This window comes from Setaria viridis, chromosome 1, assembly GCF_005286985.2.
Source record: "Setaria viridis chromosome 1, Setaria_viridis_v4.0, whole genome shotgun sequence".
NCBI classification, from domain to species: Eukaryota; Viridiplantae; Streptophyta; class Magnoliopsida; order Poales; family Poaceae; genus Setaria; species Setaria viridis.
Genome location: NC_048263.2, coordinates 13,696,394 through 13,722,476, shown reverse-complemented (window position 1 = coordinate 13,722,476; position 26,083 = coordinate 13,696,394). Strand labels below are relative to the sequence as shown.

The following is a 26,083-nucleotide window of genomic DNA, read 5'->3' as shown; positions in this document are numbered from 1 at the left end:
CAAGGTCCTTAACCGTTAAGATAACCTTGTTAAGCAAACCAACCCTTATGCGTGTAAGTGTCCGACACAAACCCGTCTAGTCAAGGAAAACTAGTGGCACCCTAATTTCATAGACCCACCACTAATTGTACAAGACATGGGACGGTGCAAGTTTTAGTTGGGAGGGTATACTAACTTAAACTTTGTGAGGGATCGTTCTACTTCTAACATCACAGCATGCAGAAAGTAAAACATAAACAGAATAGCATTCACACAGTTGTGACACAGTATGGCCCGTTTTCATATGGTGATCTCCATCTCCATAGAACCTGTTCACCATGGTGATCTCCATCTCCATGTTCCATGTGTGCCATCCTCCTGGTGATAAGTCCTCCAAGAACTAGAACATGCTATTACGCCTAATAGCTAGTAAAGAATCTAGTAATGAAGATTACATAGTTGCTTGGATCATCACAGATTGGTACGCAGACCATTAAATACAATAAAGTGACAACACATATGGCTCCTGCCGTGTTGCCGTACGCGCGACACGCAGGTCACGAATGAGTTGAACACATGCATCACATACACAAGGGGGCCATACTGATCACAAGATACATACATACATCCTGCAAAAGAGAGTTAGGCGTCCTAACGTTCCAAACTTCGGAGGCCCGAAACTCCATCTTCCAAGCCGAATTTGGGAAATCTAATTTCGCCGAAAACGGCAAAGCCGTTGAAATTTCTTGTGTAACTTTTTCTGTAGATCAATTTTCGTATAAAAATCGCCCCGATCCGAGATTGTACCGAAAAGTTACGGCTGATTTACCGAAGCATACGCATACGGCAAAATCCCGACCCCGGCAGTAGATCCCATCTACTATTGCACATCTAATGCGCCTGGCGTATGACCCTGGATCTCGATTTGACCAATCATATTGATCTTCCCTCACTGCAACTGGATTTACGTGTATCACTTAACTCCGATGGCGGAAACCGACCGGTAGGAGTATGTCGTTACACACCATTGCAGCAAGGGCATGAAACCAGGACATAGATCAAACAGAAAACTAGCATATCTCCATATGCACACATCCCGAATCCAAAACTAAGCAGTTAGGCTCTGATACCACTGTTGGTATACGAGGTAGGCTACACTAGCGCAATTCAAAAAATTCTACCGCGTATAACCAGGAAGAACTACCGTATAAGGATCACGGGAGTACCACTCGACGCACTACTGGTGCGGAAGATGTAGATATGCGTCGATGCAGTGAAGACGATCACGTAGTCGTACGTAGTCGATCAACGTAGTCGTACGTAGTCGATCACGTCCAGCAGCTCCTCAGCAGCTCGTCCACGTGCAGCAAGATCGCCTCCGGTACCGCGGCTCGTCGTCAGCTCGTCGTGGCTCGTCGGCGGCTCGTCGACGGCTCGTCCAAGTGCTGCAGGCGCAACACCTCCAAGGTATCCACACGTGCAGGGAGGAAGCGTCGCAAGTCGGACTGCTAGATCCGCGAGTTGCAACAGGCGAGGGCGTGGGAGGCGCGGCAGGTGTGTTTCGCCAAAAAGGTGTAAACCCTAGGGCGCTCCCACCCCTCTATTTATAGAGGTTCCTGATGGGCCTCTGGATCCGAGGCCCATTAGTACTCCTAAACCTAATCCAACTCGGATCAGATCCGAATTGGGCTTCCAGCCCCTTAAGTGTGTGACCCTATGGGTTCGGATACGTATAGACATGGCCCGAGTACTCCTACTCGGCCCAATAGTCGGTAGCGGCCTCTAGCAAGACGTGCCAACTCCTATACGCACACGAAGATCATATCAGACGAACCATCACAACATAATATACATGCTATTCCCTTTGCCTCACGATATTTGGTCTAGCTTCAAGCCGACCGCTCTTTCTCGATCCTGTGATTCGGAATCCCTTTGTAGGTTAACTCTTAACCGTACGTAGTATGGCCATGCATTTTCGGATCCGATCACTCGAGGGGCCCAGAGATATCACTCTCAATCAGAGAGGGGCAAATCCCATCTTGACTGACCATGTCTCATAGCATGCTTCTTGACAAACCCGAAAGCTACCTTTATAACTACCCTGTTACGGTGTAGCGTTTGATAGCCCCTAAGTAGGTCGATCCACATCTAGAATACATGCGACAATCTCAGGTCTAAGGACAAAGCGTATATGTTGTTTTAAAGAGAGAACTACTTCTCGTGTTGGGTCAGTCCTAACACATGTCTCCACATGTGTCCACATTATTAGTTCAACATCTTCATGTCCATGACTTGTGAAACATAGTCATCAACTAATACATGTGCTAGTCTAATATTCATGTGTGTCCTCACATGAACTCCGACTAGGGACAACTTTAGAATAACCATACAAGTAAAGAGTTTCACATACAATTCACATAATTGCAAATCAATTCAAGTAGCCTTTAATGGATATTCAATGAACACAATATACAAATCATGGATACAAATGGAATATCATCATCTCTATGATTGCCTCTAGGGCATACCTCCAACAGCCGGAGGCCCGTGAGATCCAGCAAGCCGGTGGGCCGGTGAGGCAAGCCGGTGTCGCGAAAAGAAAAGAAAAGGTAGGGTGGGCCATTGGGCCGGTACCGGATTGAGAAAGGAAAAAGAAAAAGAAAACGGCCCAGTGAGCCCAGCAGAGGAAGAAGTAGGCCGACGGGTTGGATGAATAGGAGAAGGAGGTGGGTCCGAGCCGCGGGCCTAGTGTAAGAGAGAGGGGGTAGAGTGAGGGCGCGTGAGAAAAGTAGGCTGGGGGTTTTCCGGGAAAATTTAGATTTCCTTTTGTAGAATAATAGATTAAATCTGGTTATCACCATTTAAATCACAGAAATTTCTAGGGGTATCCAAAATTAGTGAAACCAATTTTGTTAGGCTTATTTTATTTTCCTTTATGCATTAAAATTTTTATACCCTAGGAAAAATAATAAAAATTTAAGTATTTATTTAATGCCTTTTCTTTTAAGGTCTTTAAATAAATACTTAATCTTTATTAAATGCATAAAATATGGAATAACATTTTCATAATCATAAATTATTGTTAACTCATAGGAGATTAGGTTTCAAGACTAGAAAATAATTATAACATTTTCTAAAAATAAAAGAAAAAGCCTTAGGTAAGGTTAGTAAAGGAAATAAAAATGGTGGGTTAATCTTTTTGGGTTTTTGTGTGTTGGCTTGCAACTTTATCATGATAAATTGTATAGTCCCTTGTTGGCTTGCAACTTTATCATGAAGGAAAGTTGTATAGTCTTGTATTCAAAAGTTGCATTACTAACCCCTGCATATGCTTTATCATAGACACCGAAGCACCGGAAGAGGATTTCTCGGAATTTTCAGAAGGATCTCCGGAGTTCGAAGAGATCGTTGAGTTGGTCCCCTGTGAGGCCAATCCTTCAGACAGTGCTAACTTTTTATAGAGCAAGGCAAGCCCTGGTGCATTATACCTATTTATTTTGGAGTCATCATTTCATGTGTCCAATTATCAGTTATTTGCTATATGAATGCACTAAGTCTAGGAGTTGATTGAAACCCATTCTTGTGCATTATCATACCTTGTTTTAAGGACATCTTTGCCACTTGTTCAAACATTTAGTAAGTAACCCAAATCCAGAAATGCTTAGTTGCCTAGTAATTTGTTGACTGAACCATTAAGGTGAATGTTGGGTCATACATGCTAAGTATGGAAAGATAGCTTGAAAATTAAGAAGCGGACAGAAGCTAAGGATATAGTTCTGTCTGCTAGATTAATTTGGTTAAGGCCCGATTCGTTGTCTTAACCTTTGATCAAGTGAAAGACATCTGATCACTTACTGGGTATGGGACCAATAAAGCCCAGTAGGTTAGTAAACCCTCTGATAGGGAATACTTCGTACCCGTGCTTGACGTGCTGGAGATTGGCAAGGGCGTAGCCTGAAAACTCACATGGTGATCAGGCCAGACGTGGGGTCCCATGTGGGGGTGCGTCCCTGGGTCCGGGTAGTCTTATTCCCAATCATTGGATTTGCTAATCGAAAGGTCGTTACATACGACCTAGACAGCCGTATGTAACTGGTGGTCAGGGTACTCTCCTGCAGGATGTAATTTGATCCGGATCGCCGCAATTCTCGGTTATGAATGCACTTGATCACTGTTGAGCATCGTAGTATGAATTCATGAATGCTATATCTTTCCACTAATATTTTGGTGTATGACTTAATACCTTGTTGTTTGCAAATAATCTTTTTATCATCATTTAGAATGGTTAGGTAATAACTTAATCGAAATAAAAGATAAAGCTAAGGTCTCACTTTTAGTAAGCTCTTTGGGCAAAAGTGTGTCAGCCAGTACACCGAAAAAGCTATCATATAGTTCAGGAAAAACTATTATATTGGTTAGTCGGGTAAGCCTTGCTAAGTACCCCGTACTCAGGGTTATCCCTTGTGGTTGTTTTCAGAGGCACCGCAGGAATCCACCGAGGAGAAAGCCCCGAAAAACTAGGGTATTGTTACGAGTCTCGCAATACCCTTAGAAGAAATCTTGAATGCTCATCTCCCACCTGAACCCGTTTACGTTTAATTCCTAGAACCTCTGTCTAACCTGCACTGTTAAGTTTATTTCAAACTATGTCTTGTAATAACTCATACCTCGTATATGTATGTAAAAATGTAATATTTGTTGATGCTTTCCTATCGCGGAAACAATCCTGGTGTATGGCTATGAGACGTGACGTGGATCATTCGAGGAGTCCTAGGGACACTCAACGGACGACCGGACTTATACTGTTTTAAGTGCGTTTCGAATAATTGCTGTATCGGCAGTGATTAGGCGCATTTAAACCAGTTTAAGTTGAGCGGTTCCGCCACAGAGGACGGCGGACGCACACGAGAGGGGGGACTCAACTAGATTGAATAAAAAATTCGGGTCTACCTTTCCATCACTGCCGGCTCGTAATATAAACCGGCGGTGATGATATTTTTCACCGCCGGTTTGATGTCCCACAGCTCCATTTATTGTAGAATCGCTATATCACCGCTTATTTACATAAAACCGGCAGTGATAGACCGTCTAGGACAGCTAGTTACTAGTTACGTAGTAGTGATTAATGTATCTATGCTCGTATTCCTACCGGTGTTAAAAACGAGTCGACAGTTTTGGAACGAGTGCAAATTTTTTCACATTACTTTTCTCAAGAAAATTAGTAATATTGCAAGGAGACAAGTTGATCTAGGACGGAGCTTCATATTGCTCGTTCTACTCAGTCCTTGCCCATCAGCTTGGAGGCGGTGGATCAAAGAAGAAAAATTAGTGTTTTCTTTTAATTGTTTTGATTGTTTCCTTTTTTGTGTTCTGCTCTTCGATTTGAGAGATCTAGAAAGAAGTGACAAGGGGCGAGCAAGTCAAGGGAGTCACGAGTGGGCCTAAACTGCCACGTGAGCATCTCTTAACTAGCTCAGGCTCTGTCGAAATTCTGTCAAAACATTAAATCGAAGAGGAGTAAAATCAAAATGTTCTCAGTGAGGTCCTGCATGTTTGGTACTATTAAATATAACCTAATTATAAAATTAATTGCATAGATGAAGGATAATTCACAAGACGAATCTATTAAATCTAATTAGTATATGATTTGACAATGTGGTGCTACAGTAACCATTTACTAACGATGGATTAATTAGGTTTAATAGATTCGTCTCGTGAATTAGCCCAGAGCTTCTGCAATTAGTTTATAATTAGCTTATATTTAGCCCTTTTGATTAGCATCCGATGTGATATGGGCTAAACTTTAGTTCGAGGATCAAACACGCCCGGAAGCAAGGACAAATTTACATGGGCATACTTGTCTTTCCACAGCTAAAGATCGAATAGGGACAGGCTCAATCTTTGATCAGTTTGAAAACATGTGGTAAAATCGCAAAGTTGAAAAAGAGAGGCAATCTACCCTTATGAAATGTGGCGGTGTCGGTGCGCACCGAGGCTATCCACGGTAGCAAAAAAAATTTCACCGTCAGATCGCAGCTTTACGGCTAAGGTTTACCCAACGGCGATTTTACCGTGCCTGCGTTTTTCTCCTCTGCGTTTCCTCTGCCCCCCGCCTGCAGCATGCCCACCTCATCCCCGTCGCTGCTCAGCGCGCGCCGGTGGACCGCTCACGGCTGCGCCGCGCCGATGGGCCCGCGTGCCGATGGGGGCACCCCCGCGCCGATGACGGCGCCCGCGGCTGGCCTGCCCCTCGCGCCGCGCCGATGGGGGCCGGCGGCCGCCCGTCCTGCCCGCGCGCCGCTGCGGCCGGCCTAGCCGTCGGCTCCATGGCGAGCACCGGCGGCGGACAGGGGCGGCAGGACGCGCCCCGGCCGTCGTCCCACGGCGAGGAGCGGCGGGAACCCTCTGCCCCGCGGCAAGGGTGGCGCGCCGTGGCACTGCTGATCGCCCTCGGCATCCCCGCGGCGCGCTACCGGGATGAGGAGCGGCGAGCGGTGTCGGGGTGCGCCGCGGCCGCCCCGAGCTCGAGAGCCTGCGGGCGTGCCCGCCGGGATTCCTTCTTGTGCCCGTCAGGGTGCTGGACCGATAGGGGCTGGGCGCAACGGGTGCCCCGCGCCGGCGCTCAGCACGCCTGCGGCCACCAGGAAGACAAGTGCGGCTAGCCTGGGCACCGTGGCATCGCCGCCGACCGGCGCGGCCCCGCGGCGAGCGGCGCCGATGGCGCGCTGCAGATGCGTGCCTAGACGCTAGCGCCCGACGCGCAGCCGCCGGCACCATACGCAGCGCGTGGCACGGCCAGGAGGCTGTAGCGGGGCATGCCCGGGTCTGGACGATCGAAGAAGTGTTCGACGGGCATCTGGCGCCGCGGCGACAAGGAGAGCCCAGCCCGTGCTTCCTGCTTCCTCCACTAGAGGTTCCGTCATCTTCCTACAGTCCATGAACTGTGAGAGAATTTGCATCTATCTTTTTGTGTTCCGTGCATTTGGCTGACTGCTTCTTAATAGACGTCTTGCAATTTTTAACAATGTTAGTACGTCACAGATTTATACATATATGCATAGCATATTGCTTGTGTGACGAAGTACCAGGGAGATGACAAAAACACATGATTTCATATAATTCATGTTCTTTTTCCTGGAGCAGAAGTAAGTATTTGGATGCTGAATCAATGGGACAACATGATTATGATGGAACCAGCTCAAAATCGTGGAGGAGATGCTCCTGTGCGTTCTTCCTTTTTGCTTGTTACATTGTTGATTTTCCATCTGATTAGCTTTGATGCCATCTTCTTACTGGCTGGCGAGAGGAACTCCATTGCTTTGGCAAAATTGAAGCTAGGTTAGCATATTTGCTCACTGCTGCTGTTACTTCTGCAGTTTCGTAGATTCAAGTCCGTGCTGCATTGCTCCTGACTAACTGTGCATTGGTCTTGTTCCTTGTTTCCCTTCAGGATTCAAGCTCACTGATTGGTGTCAAGAGGACTGCGACTCAATTGATTTTAGGGACGAGATTTTGGCAAGTTTCCCCACCCTTCTTGCTGGTCCATTTGAAGAGTGCCAGTCAATTTGAAGAGTTGAAATTAAAAGGATCATGCTATCCATTTCTGCATATCACAGATTTCCAGAGGGGGTTGATTGTGTATTCCTGCCGATATTATCAACTTCAATGTGTGCCACTGGAGTGCTGTGAGAGCAGGCTGGACATTTTCCCTGTATTGCGCTCAGGTAATGCACCATAAGTAAACCAGTTGGATAACATTTCCCTATAGCTTGAAACACAAATAAGCATTGGCTGCCATGTTGGCCCATGAAAGTTGTGCATTTTGCAAATTTCAATTTTTATTAGTCCCGCTTGCTGCACCTATTCGGTATTTGTGCTATCAATGCCACTTAAAATACATATAGCTAATTCAGATTGGGGATTCCTTTCACATTGGTTTCTTTTCCTGTGTAGGGATTTTCGTGATGCAGCTCGCCATCACAAGCTAAATTTCGAAGGCTATCACAGGGACAGGGCTTCCGTAGCGTGAAGGTGCCCCTGTTCCACATATGTAGTGTATTCAGTGTCCATCTCAGAACAAAGCTCACTTAGCATGCTTATGTTGGATATCAGAAAGGGACACTGTAAACAAACAACATTTGAGTTAGTACTGTTGTGGTTCTCACCATAGCTCTGCAAATTTTGTTCCCTGAAATATAGGTGCCCACCTCCATCGATGTTTTCTTGATGCTTTAGGCTTTTTGATTTTTTTCTCATCTTTCTCAAAATAATTGGCTCTATATTAAAATAAGTATCCAATGAATGATGCAGCACGAACGAAAGGGATCATCATGGTACCAACTGACAGGTACTTCAAATTCAGTTCAGTGATACTCATTTCACTGGTTTTGGAAAGATCAACATGTGCCTCACGGGCTAAGATATATGATTTTAAGACTGCCCGAATGTTGGTAAGTAAATGCTTATTGCACATCTTTCGGCAAGACCTTACCAGAGTAGCTCTTCATTGTGTATAAAAAACTGTAGATATTAGTTCAATGATCTGTGTATGTCTGATCCTTTTTCCCCGGGTACAGGCAAAAATATCTGTTGATTCATCCGTTTCTATAATGTGGGTTAACAACTGATTTTTCTTAGATATGAACTCCTTGAATGTAGCTACACCAACCAGAGCATGGTGAAGTAGATGTATCTTTCTCCTTTTACCCCCCAATCACAAATTAAATGTCAATTTCCGCCATCACCTTCTTGTGTTGTAAGCATTTACAGATTATTATTTGTTATATGCTGCCTAATTTGATGCAGAGCAGTGCCAATATTGGTATTCCTAAATTCCTGTTATGAAATATTGGTTTTTGTCCAGTAGCAAAAGGTTACAGTCTACTGTTTAACCTCTGATTGCTAGTCAAGTGGCCTTCATGGATGTGCATTATTTGGAGCATGTTTGGATGCCAACCCTAAGTGGCCTGGCCAAAATTTGGCTATTGGCCATGGGCATCAGCGATGTTTGCATGATAGCACCGATTTGGCTTGATCAGACTTCTGTAGTTTATTTTTGCCACGAAGGCTGGCCAAATCGGGACAGCCAAATCAGCCGCCAAATTTTGGCCTCGGCTGATGCTTTGACTTGGCCACTTGGGGCCAACATCCAAACATGCCCTTGATTTTCAGTATCGCTGTTAGTAATTATGCTCGTGTCAGTTTTAGTAGCTTTTATGTTATAATCTTAATATGTCAGACTTCATCCTATGGATGAGTACCCTATTCATAGGATGTTAGTATTACTGCAAGCAAAAGTTATTTTAGGTATCTGACTTCCATTTAGAAATAGTGAATCATCCCTGTTTTGGTCAGGAGCAGAATTCCTGGTGCTTTAGCATTTTACAATAAGCAGCTCTGTGAGGGGATAAGTTTACTCAATAGTAATCCTCAAGGTGAGGAATGATTTGTAATTATGTACAGAGCATATGCATTGAGAATTCTATCTCAGTCAGTAACCATTACATGTGTTTGTAATTGTAAATGGACCCCATGAATCCATGATGATAAGTGCAACTTTTATTGCTTATTTCTGAATGTGCCTTTACTTTTAGCTAATCTTAATTAACACTGAAATAAGAAAGGACCAACTTACAATCTGAACTAATTACATTAACTCTCCAACTGCAAGAAGATATGAAACCTTTCACGTTTTCATCAAATCTGAATCGTTATCCCTGTCTTTCCAAATAGTTTGACCGCAGAGATTATAAAAAGAGCCTTGTTTATCATCTTTACATGTCAAGACTCAGAATCACTGAACCATTATTTGATAACAAGATCAGTTCAGTGGTCATTAAGAGTGCTTTTCCCTTAATTCATATTAGCTACTTAATTCCTCAAATATAAATGAAACTGAAGTCAACAAAGGTAGAATATTTAAGAGTGTTAGATTGCTTGTCTATCATTGGCACAAATTTCTTTACTCTTTTATTTTCTTCGGTTATGCAAAACTAGCTGAAAATGTCACACACCAAATTTTTTTTCGCCATATGCATACTATGATAGATAGACCATCAGAGCATAAGGCCATCCTCCCTAAATACAAACTTAACCGTGGAGAGGGCTTGGACATACTGCTTAAATTTTAATGCATTCTTTGCTTGAATTCATGTTGACTATTGGTCTTTTCTCTTTTTTTTCTTTTGATCATACCCTATACTCATTACGCCATTCCCCTCAAGAATAAACCTTATATTGCCTGAAAGTTTATACATTAGCATACTGTCATGTACTGTCAAATGCTTAACTAAGATCAGACTACGTTAATCTTTTTTTGGAGGGCATCATACTGAGTTATCTAATTAACTTTGCTATAAACATAAAGTGCATGATATGTTTGTTCTTTTTTATTTGCAGAGAAAGGTCCACCATTTACTGTAATTGGTCCCCACATTTACTTTCATCTTTGTACATTTGCAGGTTCCTACTATGGCTGCGTCCACACCAACAAAATCATGGACGCTTGTGAGGTAGAGGATCAGATTACCATTAAGTTCAGGTTAGGGTACGCGAAACCCTTACTTTCTTGTTTCTATCAGCTTGACGAATTGGGTCTGCTTTGAGGCTCTACTGTACCTTTACATATTGAATTTAAGAGCTTCTAATGCCAAATATGGGTTCTTTTTTGTCTAAAGATATTTTATTTGACAAATGGCTATGCACAGCATGGCATGCTGGTGCTTATCATGGCTGCAATTTGTCGATAATCTTAGTTTCTAAAATGGTCTGTTACAAAACTATTAGATTGCAACTTGCCTTAAATCATTTGGGGCTGCTTAAGGTTAGTCGGCTGATGATGGTGCTGCATGCAGCTCTTTTGAACCGTTTCACTTCAAAAATTTACACTACCTTATCGCAATATCTGTGTTATCATATTTCGCTCACTATATGATAATAAGATGGATGCATGCATTGAATCAAAGTATAGATTGCATATCATCTTTTTTTAAACCGCAGGTCTGCTCATTAATACCAATGGTTTGATTTCAGTTATGATGATGCAATATCTTGACAAGTTTTGTTGGTCTTGACATCCTGCCTTCAAGATTTTCTATCCTCAGGTACACAATACGACCATAACCTAGCATTTTTTAGGATGATATTTACCTATCTTGGATTTTAATTTAGTTGCTTAAAAGATAGTATGTGAAAAAATATATTATATGTGATATGATATCCTCAACAATGTACTTCCTATATTCGCAGCCATTTTTTGTACATCATATTTTCAGCCACAGTCTCGGTGCCTAGCATGAAACAAAAGACTGTGATATATTTTCATGCACACTTTTCTTATTTTATGTAGTGTACTGACAAATCATCTTACGAACATGTTCCAACCTTTTTGCACTGAAGCAACAAACACTACATCTACAGTCACTCTGATGCCAACACTTATTTCATCCATGCTATCAACTCTACCCTTAAAGTAATAAACTTCCATACTGTCTCAATTAATTAAGTTGTGTACTCTCTCTCCCTACCCGCCCTATGTTGTAAATTATTTGTGCCAGTCCGTATTCAACTAATATGAAATTATCTAAAACAAAGTTATATGTATTATATGTCATCCTGTGCTTATCTAATATAGCTTTCTATCAATTTTCTATCTGTTTTTACTATTCCACACAGCACAACATGTAACCATGCAGCATTACTTGCACAAGGGCGCATGCCAAACGTTACTCTGTAATATATGTACATCTATATCTGTAATAAATATATCAAGCTTCATTATCATATAACCACTTAGACATTAACTTATCTCATGCAACTATAGATTCAGCCGCGCGCATGGGCGCGTGCAAATCAGGTTCGCAACTTTCATACTTCAAAAAATAGAAGCGTCATCAAGTAAAAACTAAACTTATGAACACAGGATCACATGCTGCCTTTATAAGTTGGAACAGGCTTTTACTTCCGAATACTTTTACCATTCCCTCTGCATATTTGTAAAAAGCTTGCATACTTTTAATATAACACCTCCTGAGTTCTCGGAACCATATGTGATTTTTTTGTAATCCATGATATCAAATTTCTTAAATAAAGACTTGACCATTGAGAGATCGGGAGAAGATATCTCCTGACTTTGTCATATTTCTTAAATCTCATTGTGTTCATCTTTGGTTGAATTCAAGCTCATGTTAGCTATTGATCTTTCTTCTCGATTTTTCTCTGTTTTCACTGTGCCTTATTTTTCAGCAAGAATAATTTTTGTGGTTCTCAGAAGATATCCCATGACTTTGCTCTGTTCATCTTGCTCTGTTTTCAATTTCTAACTTATAGAGAAAATCATATCTTTGACTGAATTGTCTCCCATATTTCAATAATCATTATACATTTGCAGGTTTCTTCCATGATGCACACACAATTCGACTAGACTGCAAGGTATAGAATCAATTTACCTCTGAGTTCAAGTTGAGGCGTGAAATTGTTTCTTTCCAATTTTTTATCTGTTTATTGAACTGGTCCAGCTTCGAGATCCTACTAAGCCTGCATATATTGAATTTTAAAGTTTTGCTTCTAATACAAAATATTGATATTTTCCCCCTGAAGTCATAAATGTATACAGTACTTTAATTTGAAAAATAAAAATGCACAGCATGGCTTGCCAATGCTTATCATGCCAACAATTTAAATTTGGATCAAAAATTAATTTATAAGACGCTCTATTCAAGCAAATCTTTTTTCCATTTTGCACACATGTGTCTATCTTTTCCATTACAGAATTGGTCAGGAACTAATCTAAGTGTGGTTATATGCAGAGCATGTTTGTCAATAAGCATTACGAAGAGAAACCTGTAGTTGCAGGTGCACCCTGATGGAGAAAGATACCATTAGCTTCAGGTATATTTCAATTATATGATGCTTCTCACATGATATTCTGTTTTCTGGACCATTCTTTGCTAAAAAAAAATAATGACGGTGTGACTTCGGAAAAGTCTAATGAGACACTACTGCGGTCCACAACTATGGAATGCTCATTATTGATCGTAGCGATATGATGAACTAGGATACAAGAACTGACCTCTGGCAGGTAAGCCTTTTATTCCCCATTCACTCATTCCCAGCCAGTGATATGATGAATTAGGATCCCCTTTTTTGCGCATATCATGATTACTTTGATGTACCTATATGTTCCTCCAATTCGTTTCTGAAAAATAGATCAGCTACAACTAAAAGGTGTATACTAAAATATTTTAAGAAATACCAATTTTGTGGACTGAGAATACGATTTTGCAAAGATGTTACTTTGAAGTAATTATATGAATATAAACTCATACCTTCATTATGCGTGCTACCATGGAGTCTCAAACAAAGAACCGACGTTTAGCAGGTAAGCCTTTTATTATGAATTTAATCAGATTCCCAGCACTGTTCCTTCTTGTAGCATAGCATATTTTATATACTTCAGAATAACTGTTTCCATCACTATGTTAAAGTGATGGTGAATTCACCCATATTATCATTCAACAACTAAACAATTCAAGGCAGTATCAAGGTACACACAATGTTGCTTCTCTCCTTGACATCTCTTCTATTTACATACTCACTTTTCTTATTTCATCACATCTACTAACAAATCATCTTAGAAGTACCTTCCACCTTTCTGGAGTGATGAAACCAACACCACATCGACAAGCACTCTGATGGCAATGCTGATTTCCTCCATAAACCTGAAGACTACCTTTTATTTAAGTGCGCTTGTTCAGATACAACTTCTGTCAAACTTAATGATCTTATTAAATGCATGTTCGGACTCAACCACTGTCGGACTCAGTAATCTTGTAAAATATATGTGCTTGTTCGTACTTAATTACTGTCAAACTTATTAGTCCCAAGTTATCTGAAACAATGTTATGTGTACTGTGTCATTGTCTGGCTCATTGTGCTTATCTAGAATGCTTTCATCAATTCCTTTCATTTCTACTGTAACAAATAAACATACAACCGTGCAGCAATACGTGCGCGCGCCAATCACTAGTTCACATTTAGAGTTGGAAATGGGAAAAAGAACACAGTTCCTTCTTTTTTTTTATTCCTATCATATAGTACGAGTACATGAAATTTGTACATGACATCTTATAGGCGGGTAAGCTTACTTATGTGCTGAGTTTATGCTAGCAAATATGATGAAGAGAACCAAATGAGCAAAGACAAGTACATGTTTATAATGCGAAAGATGGATATAGATGTGGCCACATATTCTAGTTATGCACTCATCCACGTCGAATGGGCAGTTGAGAATTGAATCCATCACTCTCCGAGTGCGAAGGCAGTGGCATCAAAGGTATCGGAGAGTCCAGTGCCGGTCTTGAAGGTGACCTTCTCCGGCGAGGATTCTGGAACATACACCTCCACCACGCTGAGCCATAGGAACAACTCTTTGGTCTTGACCCCGGAGATATTCTTCAGCTTCCCCTTCTCGACAAAGGCCGTGACCTCGCCGGCGTACGACACGATCTGCTTGATCTTCTTGAAGGTGTGCTCCACCTTCTTCTTCCTCTGCACCAGCCACATGAACCCATCCTCACGGTTGTACCCGAACTCCTCGATGTCCTCAAGGGGCAGCAGGCCCTTTGGGAGGCCAAGCTCCTCGAGGAGCTCGATGGACTTCTTCCTGCAGATGGCGTCTCCATTGACGACCTCTGCGCCGGCGCGGTGGCTCTCAATTTGCGATGCCATTGGACTATGGTTTCCCACAAGCTACAGTGTTTGATTTGCGGGAGTGCCAAAGTGGTGTGTGTAAAATGGTTTGGGCTTCTTGTGTTGGAAGATGAGATGCGGGGAGCACTTTATATAGATTGACGTAGACCATATTCCTGTGCTATGTTAGCTAGAATGCAGATGCCCGTGAAGAACAAAGTCAAGGGTCCTGGCCGTATTGGCACGGCGGCAGGCGCCACACATGACCAATTAATTGTCCATGCCAACAAGGTCAAGCACGAAGTCGCTGACCAGGTTGATCCACAGATACAGACACGGAATCAAGCGTCTTCAGCATGCCAGTGGCACGAGTTGTGTCTCTCTCATCTTTGCATGGTACAAGCAGGAAGCCGCACACCACGCATGACACTGCAGCCGGCCAACGACGACGAACTGGACCCGGTACAGACAGACAGCTCTAATCCTGTCCAATAAGTTAGGCTCAGACCAAGTCAAACAAAAGCTTCACACGTCATCTCACTCTGATTTCTTTTTTTTTTTTGCGAATAATCTCACTCTGATTTCGGTATAGTAGGTACAGCCACTATTCCTTTCCATCCACACTTCGCATCTGAAGATTTCTATAGCTCGCAGTTGCGTTCCACTTAAGTGCATTGTAGTCTGTAAGATTAAACTAGAATAGTTAATTATCAAACAAATATAGGAGAAGAACGTAAAGAAATTCGTGGGACCTTGCAAATATAAGAGCAGATTTCTTCCCAAATATGGGCAAGCACGGTTTCACGTGGTGGTTTCAACCATAGACGTAAAAAGATGACACAAGTTTAATTGGTGTATGAACATTGAGCGAGTCATATTTTAATTATCACACAAATATTTAAATGCTAACCAGAGGGATCTGCAAACTCGAGAATACACACGACACGCTTTTCTATTTTATTTATCAGCATGCAGAACGCACTCTACGAGTGCTCATAATTACGGCATAGTAGAAGCTCCCCTGATGCGTTCATAAATACATAGCAGCTAACAGAACCACTAGGCGTGGAACTGAATATTATTGTACAGAAGTAGTAGTAATCGTAGCAGGTTAAGAAGACACTGCTGCCGTCCCTCTGATGAGCCATGAGCTGTGCCTGAGATTGGTACAAGTGTGCTGCAAAATCTACTCGTCCGTCTCCATTTGCTGCCCTTCATTGTCTTGACAAATTTCAACATCAGTGTTGATGTCCACCTTGCGGTACTTCTGATTGTAACGCAGTATTACAAGTGAAACAAAAGCTGCAAAAGAGAAGTATGTATCTCCATGTTAAATTATTGCCATTGAAAAGCAACCTTTGCATCAGTTAAACTTGAATTTTGAAGTCACCCCTCCTGATTTTTTATCCCTCGAGTGTGGGAAATGTAAGAAAACAGAATGGATACAAGTAGAAGCAACCATATTTTAGGAATTAAGAATATATTTTTGTTACAAACTCTGCCGGTTCAATAATCATTGGTGTGCTGATAATGTCATAATCTTTATTCACAGAACAGTAAAGCCACTAATAACATTTCAGTCAGAGATTTTGGAATAAATAATTAGCAAATGACCTAATGATGCAAAAGTGCCTACTGTTAGATTATTAACTTCGACAAGAATATTCATTTTCCATCACAATTGAATTGTATGACTTTCATATCATGTTCCCTAAATACCAGAATGGCACTCCATTCCCTATTTCCACTTAGTACCATGTGTGAATTTCTGCAATAAACCATTAGTCAAAAGAGACAATCAACATCAATCACTCACTAAAGGGTAGTGAGCTGCCTTTTGAAACAGGCTAAATTATCTGAATTTTAAATGTTTCATGCATCAATATCTGAATCCACCAGTTTAGCCTGAAGTAAGCAGAAACTGGTTCTGTGTGAACTTGGAAACTTTGATATTTTCAATAATACAGCTTAATTATTGTGCAGTTTAAAATTTTTCTTAACAAACTACTCGTAATAAATAAATCTTATGATTTTTCAGTTAATGAAATTGACGAAAGAGGTTTATCTCAGCTGCCCCATCCATTTCAGTTATATATACCTGCCATGACACGTGTCTTCACACTAAACAAGTTCCAGCACATCGTCACTGCCGTGGCTGCGACAAGTTTCTTGCGTGGACAAGACTTCCATGATTCTTGAGCCCGATCTCTCAAAATCTCAACTGAAATCAAACAAGGAGAAATTCAGTCATATGCCATCAAGGATATTCACAGAAAATAGATAAGGTTCACTAGGGGCAGCTGAAACACACCTCTTCTATGAATTTGACTTGAATAGCTGCTATATAACTTTGGGACTGTAAAACTAGTGAAAAATCCTGCAGTTTTCATCAAACAGAACATTATATTACAGTGCAGTCATGCCAAATTGGTTGCTGTCTATTTCCTTGTGGATTTGTTTGTACCTGCAGCTAGAAGCCTCCACACTGTAACCAGACTCCCATATTTAGCACCAAACAGAAGTACAGGCAGCACCTAACATTCCAGCCAACAGAGTCCTAAATTATTCAGGGAAAACAATATATTTTGCAGTACTGCCAGATCTTGAACAAAATTTGAGGCTTACTTTGAGAGTCATTGAGGGTTCACCAGAGAAGATCACTTGTGCCGTAGATATCATGGAGTTTGCAATGGGAAGCACAGCTCGTGAAGCACGAAGCACATCTTCTTCAGTCAACTGGAAGCTTCTCCCCCTCTCCACCTGCGGCCTGTTTCCCAGTTGCAACCTCATAAAATTGTCTGTTTCAATCATCAAGATGGGCAAAACCAATATCAAATCACTGATCAATCATACCTCTGAGGAACAGAATCTTTGAAGAATGCCAAGCCCAAGATCATAACGCCGAGGTGACAGAGAGCCGAGATTGGGCTGCAAATCATCACCCAAAGTTCATTACGAGATTACAGCAATGAAACATACATAATGCCAGGAATTTCAGTTAAAAGAGTATGAAAATTTCACATGCCTGAAGGTGATCTCTCTCGAAAATGAGCATGAGAAAAAGAACATAGATCCAAACCCGAACCACAGTGCCGATTTAGCCACGTTCCTCCACATCACCAGCTCAGCAATCCTTTCACAGAGACCTTCCCACCCTGATTGCTCCACGAAGTCAGTTCCTGTGTGTCAAAAGAGGAACATTTACTGTGGGATTCTCAGCAATTTGAAATAGACACCCTATAATCATCAAGAGCAGGAGAATATTCAGAACAGTAAACACTAGCGAAAATTCAGAGCAATAATTTCGCCTAGAGCAGCAATCCTGTATGAGAAGCGAAGGGGTTGAGAGATCTTTTCGCTCACCGCGAGTAGCATCTGGGCAAGCCGGGACCAAAGCCAAGCTTGTATCCTCCTCGTTCACCGCCGCCGCCTTGTCCACAGCCACTGCAGCTTTCGGCGCCGCCCTGGTGGATTTCCTCCTGCGGGCCCTCCTAGCGGCGTCCTCCTCGGCCTCAACGTCCTTCTCGAGCCTCCGCCTCGCCCGGCGCGTGTTCCTGGGAGACGCCAGCGCGGGCGCCGCGCACTGCTCCGCGGCCCCGCGCCGCCTCCGCCTGGGCGGCGTTGGCGTCCCCGCCACCGCGACCATCTCCATGCTCTCGTCCACGCCCGTCCCGGCGGCCCCGCGCGTCCGCGACCGGTGCCGGCGCGAGCTCGGCGGCGGCGGGGACAGCAGGAGTAGGTCGTGCAGCGAGTACCCGGACACCTGCACCGACGGCGACGGCGACGGGGTCCTCAGCCCCGCACCCGCCGCCGCTGCCGGCTTAGGCGGCGGCGTCGCCGGGTGATCCGCAGGAGGGTGGTGGTACGGGGGCTCCGGGAGCGCAGTCGCCGCTGCCGGGGGCGCCGGCGAGGAGGGGTCCGCGGCCATGACCTCCATGTGCTCGACGATTTGCTTCGCTCGATTTGGTCGGCGGGGTGGGTTTGGGTCTGCCTGCCGTTTGGGATATGCTTCGCTTTGTTTTGGAGATGGGAAAGCGCGAGCGGGAGGGTGCCGATTTCGAGGCCCACACGTCAGTTGGTGCGCGTACGGAATATAGCCGTTGCGAGCGAGAACGTGGTGGCTTTTCGAGTTCGTGGTGGCGGCATATCGACTTGACCCAGTGAGGCAGTGATGCGGGGTCGGGGTGTCAGCGGGATGGAAATTTGAATTCTGTTGGAGGACTGGAGGTGCAGGCAGTTAAGTTCCCTTTTTTCCCTGGAAAAGTTCGATATTCAACCTCCAACTATAATTTTCATCCCACGACTATAAAACCGGATAAGTAGAACCATACAACTGTCGAAACCAGGCAAATTTGACCTTTTGGGTGGTTTTACATTTTCTAAAAATTTAAAAAGTTTTGGTTTAATAAAAAATATTCATAACTAATTCATTTCAAATTCAAAAAACATGAAGTTAGTACCAAAAGTTTTTTTAAAAAAATGTAGGCTATTTGTTGGTACTCTATTTTGAGTTATTTACATCATATTTGTTACCATTCCTAGTATTATATTGCTCTTATTAAAACACAAGGAACATGAACAACTAAGATTCAAATAATGCCAAATAGAACACCAACAGATAGGTAACATTTTCAGAAATTTTTTTGGCACCAATTTGATATTTTATTGATTTAAAATGAATTAGTTATGAATTTTTTAAATTAAATCTAAAGTTTTAAATTTATAAAAAATGCAAAACCACCCTCGAAACCACTCAAAGGGCCGAATGCCCGGTTGTGACAGTTGGATAGCCCTCTCTATCCGGTTTTATAGTTGTGGATTAAAAATCAGACTTCTAATATAGTTGGAGGGTGAAAATTGGACTTTCTCCTTTTTGTTCTGAAACGAGGGGTAATGTATATTGCCAAAGGGATCTTTACATGCGGGTCCCACAAGAGTGGTCCTTAGCTATTTCGTCTATCACAATGTGCGGTCTACAAGATGGGCTCCACATGCTGGTGTTGGAGTGCATGTTGTACAACGACAGAGAAAGCCACAATAAAATATTTGTTTATTGCTTATGGGTGGGCAATAGCGTTATGGGTGGCTCAAGGAATCTTTTTCATAAGGACCGCTTAGGCAATGGTATGGGCGGCCCATAGCAAAGCCACGTAGGCTATAAAGGCCACTTTTGGCACACATTGCTGGTGCCCTAATAAAGTCTAAAGATTCCATAATTGGGCTGGTGAGGAGGGGATTTGAACAGATGGCATTAGCAATAGTCGAGCTTTGGATGCAATTCCACGGGCAAGCTCAGAGATTTCGTCTAGTAAGGACTTGTTTGGAACAAAGGACCTGAAAACATAGGAAAGGCTCAAAACGCAGGAAGGGGATTATGATGGATAGGAAAAATAGAGGATTGGAGAAAAACACAGGATTTATATGGGAAGTGGTGTTTGGAACACTGGAATCCATAAAACATGGCATAAATATATGAAAATTTTAATAGGATATAGTGTCACTGTTTAAACAACTTAACAGATATCCATAGCACTATTACATATGAGACCCATCATGGTCCATAGGCTCAATCCAGTCAACCAGCGCTACATCCTTATCCTGTCCTACGATTCGTCCTCGTCCTGTGGCTTCTTCGTCCAATGCCTGATCATCTCCAAGTCTCCACTTTCCAATCTCCATGCATCCATTGCCCTTTGTTTCTCTCATCCAAGCAGGCGCAGGGAGTTAGGGAGTGTTGTAGGCTGCTGGAGAGTTGGAAGGCAGCGGCAACGTTGTTAGAGCAGGGCCTGGGCGAGGCAACATTGGCGACCACCGGCCGGTGCGACCAACCTCATCAATCCATTTCTTCAGCTTGGTCCTGCTTCTGGGATCATGGCTACGACTCCATTCTCTCTAATTTCTCTCACTTGCATTGAGCTTTGGTGGAAAACTTTGGGTTTTCTCTCACTTGCATCGGGTTTCATTGGGAAACTTTGGCTCGAACGGGATGTTTCTTTTCCCACATTTTGTGAAGGAAGGCAAACCTTTCCACAGAAAGGGAAGTTGCAACCCTCCATTCCAAACACCTCGTGACATCATTAGAATGGAGGAATTGGATTCCTCCTTGAAAAGCCAACATTCCAAACGGGGCCTAATGGCTTGTTTGGAATGAAGGAATTGATAATAGAGGAATGAGGAAAAACATAGGAATAGGATATGAAGGTATGGACAAAACAGAGGATTGAAAAAACATAGAAAATTTGTATAAGAGAGTGTTTGGAATGGAGGAATTGGAATGAGGGAATATAAATTATGCATGATTTTTTCCCTTTAACTATTTGTTTAGATAAAAGTATGCTCACTCATGAAACCAAATCAAGTGACCCATATCACCCAAGGTTATTTATCCTTCTCCGTTGGCCTTATCCGCTCATCCTTCTGTCTCTTCTCCTTCATTCTTCTCCAGGTGCTTTACTCCCTTCCTCACCTCTCGCCAAACCAATCAATTGATTTGATTTCTCTTCATATGTAATCCCCATTAGGTTTTGTTCGGTTTGAAGGGAATTAGAGATGGTTGGAGGGGATTGGGAGGGATTAAATCCCCTACAAGTCAAAATCCCCCTCAATCCCCTTGGGAAGGGGATGATGAGGACATCTCTTCCTTGGATACAACCACGCCTATTGCACAGCAAGGACCAATGACTCGAGCTAAAGCACGAGAGCTTAATTATCAGGTAAAGTTGTTCCTCACTGTCCAAACCATTTCTTTCTCCGGATGGGGTACTACTAAATCATTGTGATGATTTTCTTATGCTTAGAAAGATGGAAGGAACTGGCTGGGTGCAAGGTCATCAAGATAACCATCAAGCGGATGCTGGTGTAAACAACAAAAAGATCATACCAAATGTTCACAGTGCACGTTTGGACATCGTGGAAGCATCAGATTAATTTGATCATAACTCTTGACTCCGGATGTTGTTGAAGGCCCATGAGTACTCATTGGAAAGATCTCGATGTCTATTCTCAGATTGATCCAACCTCATGGCCAAACTCCACCGGAGATGAGCAGAATCAACAAATAGATATTCAGACATCCAGTCATGGGCTTAGGACCTCTTATCAAGTTAAGCCCACTAGGGGCCCATTCTAAATTAGGGTTTCCACCCTCCCACGCCTCCTGGTTGTTTCCCACTATAAAAGACCTGTAGCAGCCACGATTTGAGGGTGGGTTTTGTTCAGATGCAAGTTTAGCTTCAGCTACTTCCTTGTAAACGCGTGTGTCGGCTAGACCATTCAATTTACTTGATTCAGAACCTCAAGTTCGTGTCCTGATTCAGATCCGTGAGTTGTGCCTTGTTTATCTTGTTTTTGATTGTTCTTGATTGCTTGTAGGTTCAAGGTTGTTCTTGGCACAGCAAGAACAGCAACAAATCGGAGTCGGTGTACCTGTTGCTAAGGCGCAGCAACCCTGCTGGATGTTGTAGTTGGACAGCCAACGTCAAATCCTTCCCCAAATCGAAGTTACCCCATCCTCTCATTGAAAGATCGGGATCAGCTCCTACCATATCATGTAGTAATCAGAGCAAGGTTAATTGGTGAGAGTATCTACCCATCCCTTTTATCTACCTACAGTCCAAACCCTCCTCCCCCCAAGAAAAAGGATAGAACTGAAATCCCTAAAACAAATTTGTGCCTTGCTGTTCTGCATAGTCCTTACTTGTTGAGTTTTCCGTTGCATCAATTGGTTGAGTTGCTGGTTCTAGTGTTTAATCCATTAGAGTTTTGAGTTATATTCACATTTTTGTCACCACCAGATCCACCGCTGCTATCACCACCAGTCCCACCATTTTTCCTCCACAACAACCACCAGATCCTCCACCACCATCACCTTCATACCATCTATGTTGCATTCCAAATATCCCCTTGTTCAGACGTGGAGCTCCCCAAAGGTTTCCATGCATTGTGCTTTGATTAGCATATCTGAGTTTCTCGATTCAAAGAAAAAAAAGTGTTTGTGCTTGTTCTCTTGTGCAAGTTCAATTTCTGTACCCCTGGTCAAAAAATAAAATATATGCTGTGAATTGTTTGGTCTTAATTTCTTGTTGCAAAACTTGAGAGTTGTACTGCAGGTGAAAAAAAAGAGAAAAAACAAAAAAGGGGGTAAAAGAATCAGAAAAAGAAAAGAAGCAAGAAAGATAGAAGAAAGGGTTTCGGCAGCTGTTATTTTCCACTTTGCTTGTGTTGTGTTGTTGGTGTCTGGTGGCTACGTTTGTGTCTAGGCTCGCGTCTCTAGAACATTTTAACCTAGGACCAGCACAATATCATCGTTGAATGATTAATCAATTTGTTTTGGCTAACGTGGTTCCAGCTATCCCTTGAATTTGTTTCCAGCCACCTATAGCCCCACAAATGTATCTACAACATCACAGGTTTACACTCGCTGCCACAATTGTTGTTGTTCTTTTTGGCTGACAACACCTCCTGCAAGTGTGGTAAGAACAAGTAAGAGCTTGGTTAAGAAGGTTTGAGAGGAATGGAATCAGCCATTACTTAGTTTTCTTTTGTTATACGAGCACTTTCTTGTGTTATTGCTACTGTTCACTAACCATGTCAGGAGACAGTGAGGATGAGCAGGAGCGGCATACACACTCACCACACACAAGGGGCATCATACATGACTTCAAGCGCCGTATGAGGTTACGCGCTGGAGGCCTCGAAGAGGATGTTCGTGTTACCAATGAGCGCTTTGGGCAATTGGAGGCAACTCAAATTGGCACCAACCAAAGGCTTGCAGTGATGGAGGTTTCCATTGGAGAAGTGAATACTTCTCTTGCTGCTATTTTGGCCAGACTTGAGAGAATGCAAGATGGAGGACGTAACCGTGCACATCAACACCACCTCAATGGTGGTAGTGTGGGCAGTGCTGTAGCCGAGAATGATGATGTCTATGCAGGAGACACCGAGCTTGATGATGAGGTGGATGCTCAACCCCATCGTCAACTACATCGTAATCACCGTGGAATGGGCGCTAGGCCACCACGCTGAGAGGTACGTGACATTGATGATTCTTTATGTAAAATTAAGTTCGTCATGCCATCTTTTGATGGGAAATATGATCCTGATGCATACCTTACATGGGAACTAGCTGTTGATCAGAAGTTTGCTTGTCATGATTTCCTTGGAAATAAACGGGTTAGGGCTACAACTAGTGAGTTTACTGATTTTGCTTCTATTTAGTGGAGTGAGTATTGCTGCACTAATCCAAACAATACTCCATAGACCTAGGATGCTTTGAAAAGGGTCATGAGAGCAAGATTTGTTCCTTCATATTATGCACGTGATTTGTTACATAGGTTGCAGCAATTTAGGCAAGGGAATAAATCTGTAAAGGAATATTATCAGGAATTGCAAACTGATATGCTTCATTGTGGTTTGGTAGAAACTGAGGATGCAACAATGGCTAGATTTGTGGGTGGTTTGAACCGAGAAATTTAGAATATTTTAGCTTACAAGGAATATAATTCAATCGATCGCTTATTTCATCTTGCTTGTAAGGCTGAACGGGAAGTGCAGGGACGTCGAGCTAGCATGAGGAGTAACTTTTCTACAGGTCGTGCTAACTCTTGGACACCAAAACCCGCTATTGCACCGTCGACACGAGTAGTTGCTCCATCTTCTTCAAACAACAAACTGCACCCTTCTCCATCAAATTCATCAGCGTGCCCGGCTGAACCAACAAATGGAACGGCAGCTCCAACAGCCAAGAGTTCTTCTTCCATTACATCTACGAGAAGAACAAGAGATATTCAGTGCTTGCAATGCAAGGGTTATGGACATATGAGGCGGGACTGCCCAAGCAAGCGCGTTCTGATCGTGTGACATGATGGTGAATATTCCTCTGCTAGTGATATGGATGAAGAAACATATGCTTTGCTTGCCGCTGACCATGCAGGTGGAGATGAGGATCCAGTTGAAGAACACATTGGAGCTGAACATGTAGATCGTTATGAGTGCCTCATTGTGCGACGAGTGTTGAGTGCACAAATGGAGAAGGCTGAACAAAATCAGCGCCACACCTTGTTCCAAACAAAGTGTGTGATATAGGAGCGTTCATGTCGTGTGATTATTGATGGAGGGGGCTGCAACAACTTGGCAAGCTTAGAGATAGTGGAAAAGTTCGCTTTGGACACCCGACCGTACCCCTAACCTTACAACATTTAGTGGTTCAACAACAACGGCAATGTGAAGGTAACACGGTCGGTATGAGTCAATTTTGCAATCAGCTCTATCATGATTCCATTAACTGCGATGTTGTACCTATGCAAGCATATTCTATGTTGTTAGGTAGACCATGGCAGTTTGATAAAGACTCTATGCATCATGGTAGAACCAATCAATATTCTTTTGTGCATAATGGAAAGAAGCTTGTGTTACATCCTATGTCTCCTCAGGATATTATGAAAGATGCAATTGCTAGAGCTAGGAAGTTGAACACTAAGGAGCATGTTAAGAGTGAAATCAGATTGTGGCTAAGGAACTTGAGCAACACAAAAAGAGAAACACTAAATCTGTTCATGATAAGCAAAATGAGATTAAGTTGAAAGGTTCTTGTTTTGTTGCTAACAAATCTGATTTGGAAGAGATTGATACTTGCACTACAATTTGCTATGCTTTGGTTTGCAAAGAAACTTTGTTTTCACATGAGGATACTCCTATTTCTTTGCCTCCTGCTATCACTAACCTTTTGCAGGAGTACGCTGATATTTTTCTAAGGGAGGTGCCACTGGGACTGCCACCAATTCGAGAAATTGAGCACCAGATTGACCTTATTCCTAGGGACTCCCTGCCAAACTGTGCTCCTTATAGGACCAATCCGGAGGAAACTGAAGAGATACAGCGCCAAGTACAAGAACTGCTTGACAAAGGTTATGTGCGTGAGTCTCTTAGCCCTTGCGCTGTTCCCGTGCTTTTAGTTCCTAAGAAAGATGGATCCTGGCGCATGTGTGTGGATTGTAGAGCGATTAATAATATTACAATTAGATATCGTCATCCAATTCCTAGACTAGATGATATGCTTGATGAATTGAGCAGCTCAATTATGTTCTCTAAATTGATTTGCGTAGTGGTTACCACTAGATTCACATAAAGTTAGGAGATGAATGGAAAACAACATTTAAAATCAAGTTCAGTCCATATGAGTGGTTAGTCATGCCTTTTGGCCTCACTAATGCACCCAGCACTTTCATGAGATTAATGAATGAAGTTTTACGTGCTTTCATTGGCATATTTGTGGTGGTATACTTTGATGACATTCTAATATATAGCAAAACATTAGAGGAACATCTTGATCATTTACGTGTTGTTTTTTGATGCTTTATGTAATGCTCAATTATTTGGTAATCTTGAGAAGTGCACCTTTTGCACAGATCGAGGCTCT

At 42.7% G+C, this 26,083-nt stretch overlaps 2 protein-coding genes, 1 long non-coding RNA gene and 1 pseudogene across 14 annotated transcripts; 2 read left to right on the top strand and 2 right to left on the bottom strand.

Moving 5' to 3' along the window:
• The first annotated feature begins 6,063 nt into the window (after positions 1 to 6,063).
• On the top strand, positions 6,064 to 13,837 carry LOC117846690 (uncharacterized). 12 transcript variants are annotated; one of them, XR_011897782.1, is made up of 10 exons: positions 6,068 to 7,317; positions 7,430 to 7,494; positions 7,596 to 7,703; positions 7,933 to 8,178; positions 8,290 to 8,429; positions 9,334 to 9,413; positions 10,441 to 10,519; positions 11,011 to 11,081; positions 12,368 to 12,408; positions 12,786 to 13,837. It is a non-coding gene; the product is annotated as an uncharacterized lncRNA (long non-coding RNA). The 12 variants fall into 12 exon arrangements; XR_011897780.1 differs by having other exon boundaries at positions 6,069 to 7,317; positions 9,340 to 9,413; XR_011897781.1 differs by having other exon boundaries at positions 6,065 to 7,317; positions 7,933 to 8,010; positions 8,092 to 8,178; positions 8,290 to 10,519.
• Positions 13,838 to 14,025: 188 nt separating this feature from the next.
• LOC117846674 (uncharacterized) lies at positions 14,026 to 14,814 on the bottom strand. The gene has a single exon (XM_034727882.2). The coding sequence runs from the start codon at positions 14,704 to 14,706 to the stop codon at positions 14,278 to 14,280; it is 429 nt and encodes a 142-aa protein (XP_034583773.1). The 5' UTR covers positions 14,707 to 14,814; the 3' UTR covers positions 14,026 to 14,277.
• A 787-nt stretch (positions 14,815 to 15,601) lies between these two features.
• On the bottom strand, positions 15,602 to 18,692 carry LOC117846658 (reticulon-like protein B18). The gene is made up of 8 exons (XM_034727881.2): positions 18,031 to 18,692; positions 17,693 to 17,846; positions 17,521 to 17,595; positions 17,293 to 17,434; positions 17,132 to 17,201; positions 16,979 to 17,044; positions 16,766 to 16,888; positions 15,602 to 15,969 (listed from the first exon to the last, which is right to left on the bottom strand). The coding sequence occupies exons 1-8, from the start codon at positions 18,602 to 18,604 to the stop codon at positions 15,854 to 15,856; spliced, it is 1,320 nt and encodes a 439-aa protein (XP_034583772.1). The 5' UTR covers positions 18,605 to 18,692; the 3' UTR covers positions 15,602 to 15,853.
• Positions 18,693 to 23,253: 4,561 nt separating this feature from the next.
• Positions 23,254 to 25,782, top strand: LOC140221383 (uncharacterized; annotated as a pseudogene).
• The last annotated feature ends 301 nt before the right edge of the window (positions 25,783 to 26,083 follow it).

Excerpts from the sequence above, each read along its gene's own strand:
- LOC117846658 (XM_034727881.2), bottom strand. The coding sequence starts at position 18,604 with ATGGAGGTCATGGCCGCGGACCCCTCCTCGCCGGCGCCCCCGGCAGCG. Across the intron at positions 17,045-17,131 it reads GTGGAGGCTTCTAGCTGCAG|GATTTTTCACTAGTTTTACA; the intron begins GTACAAACAAAT and ends TGAAAACTGCAG. Across the intron at positions 15,970-16,765 it reads GAAGACACGTGTCATGGCAG|CTTTTGTTTCACTTGTAATA; the intron begins GTATATATAACT and ends TCTCTTTTGCAG.
- LOC117846674 (XM_034727882.2), bottom strand. The coding sequence starts at position 14,706 with ATGGCATCGCAAATTGAGAGCCACCGCGCCGGCGCAGAGGTCGTCAAT.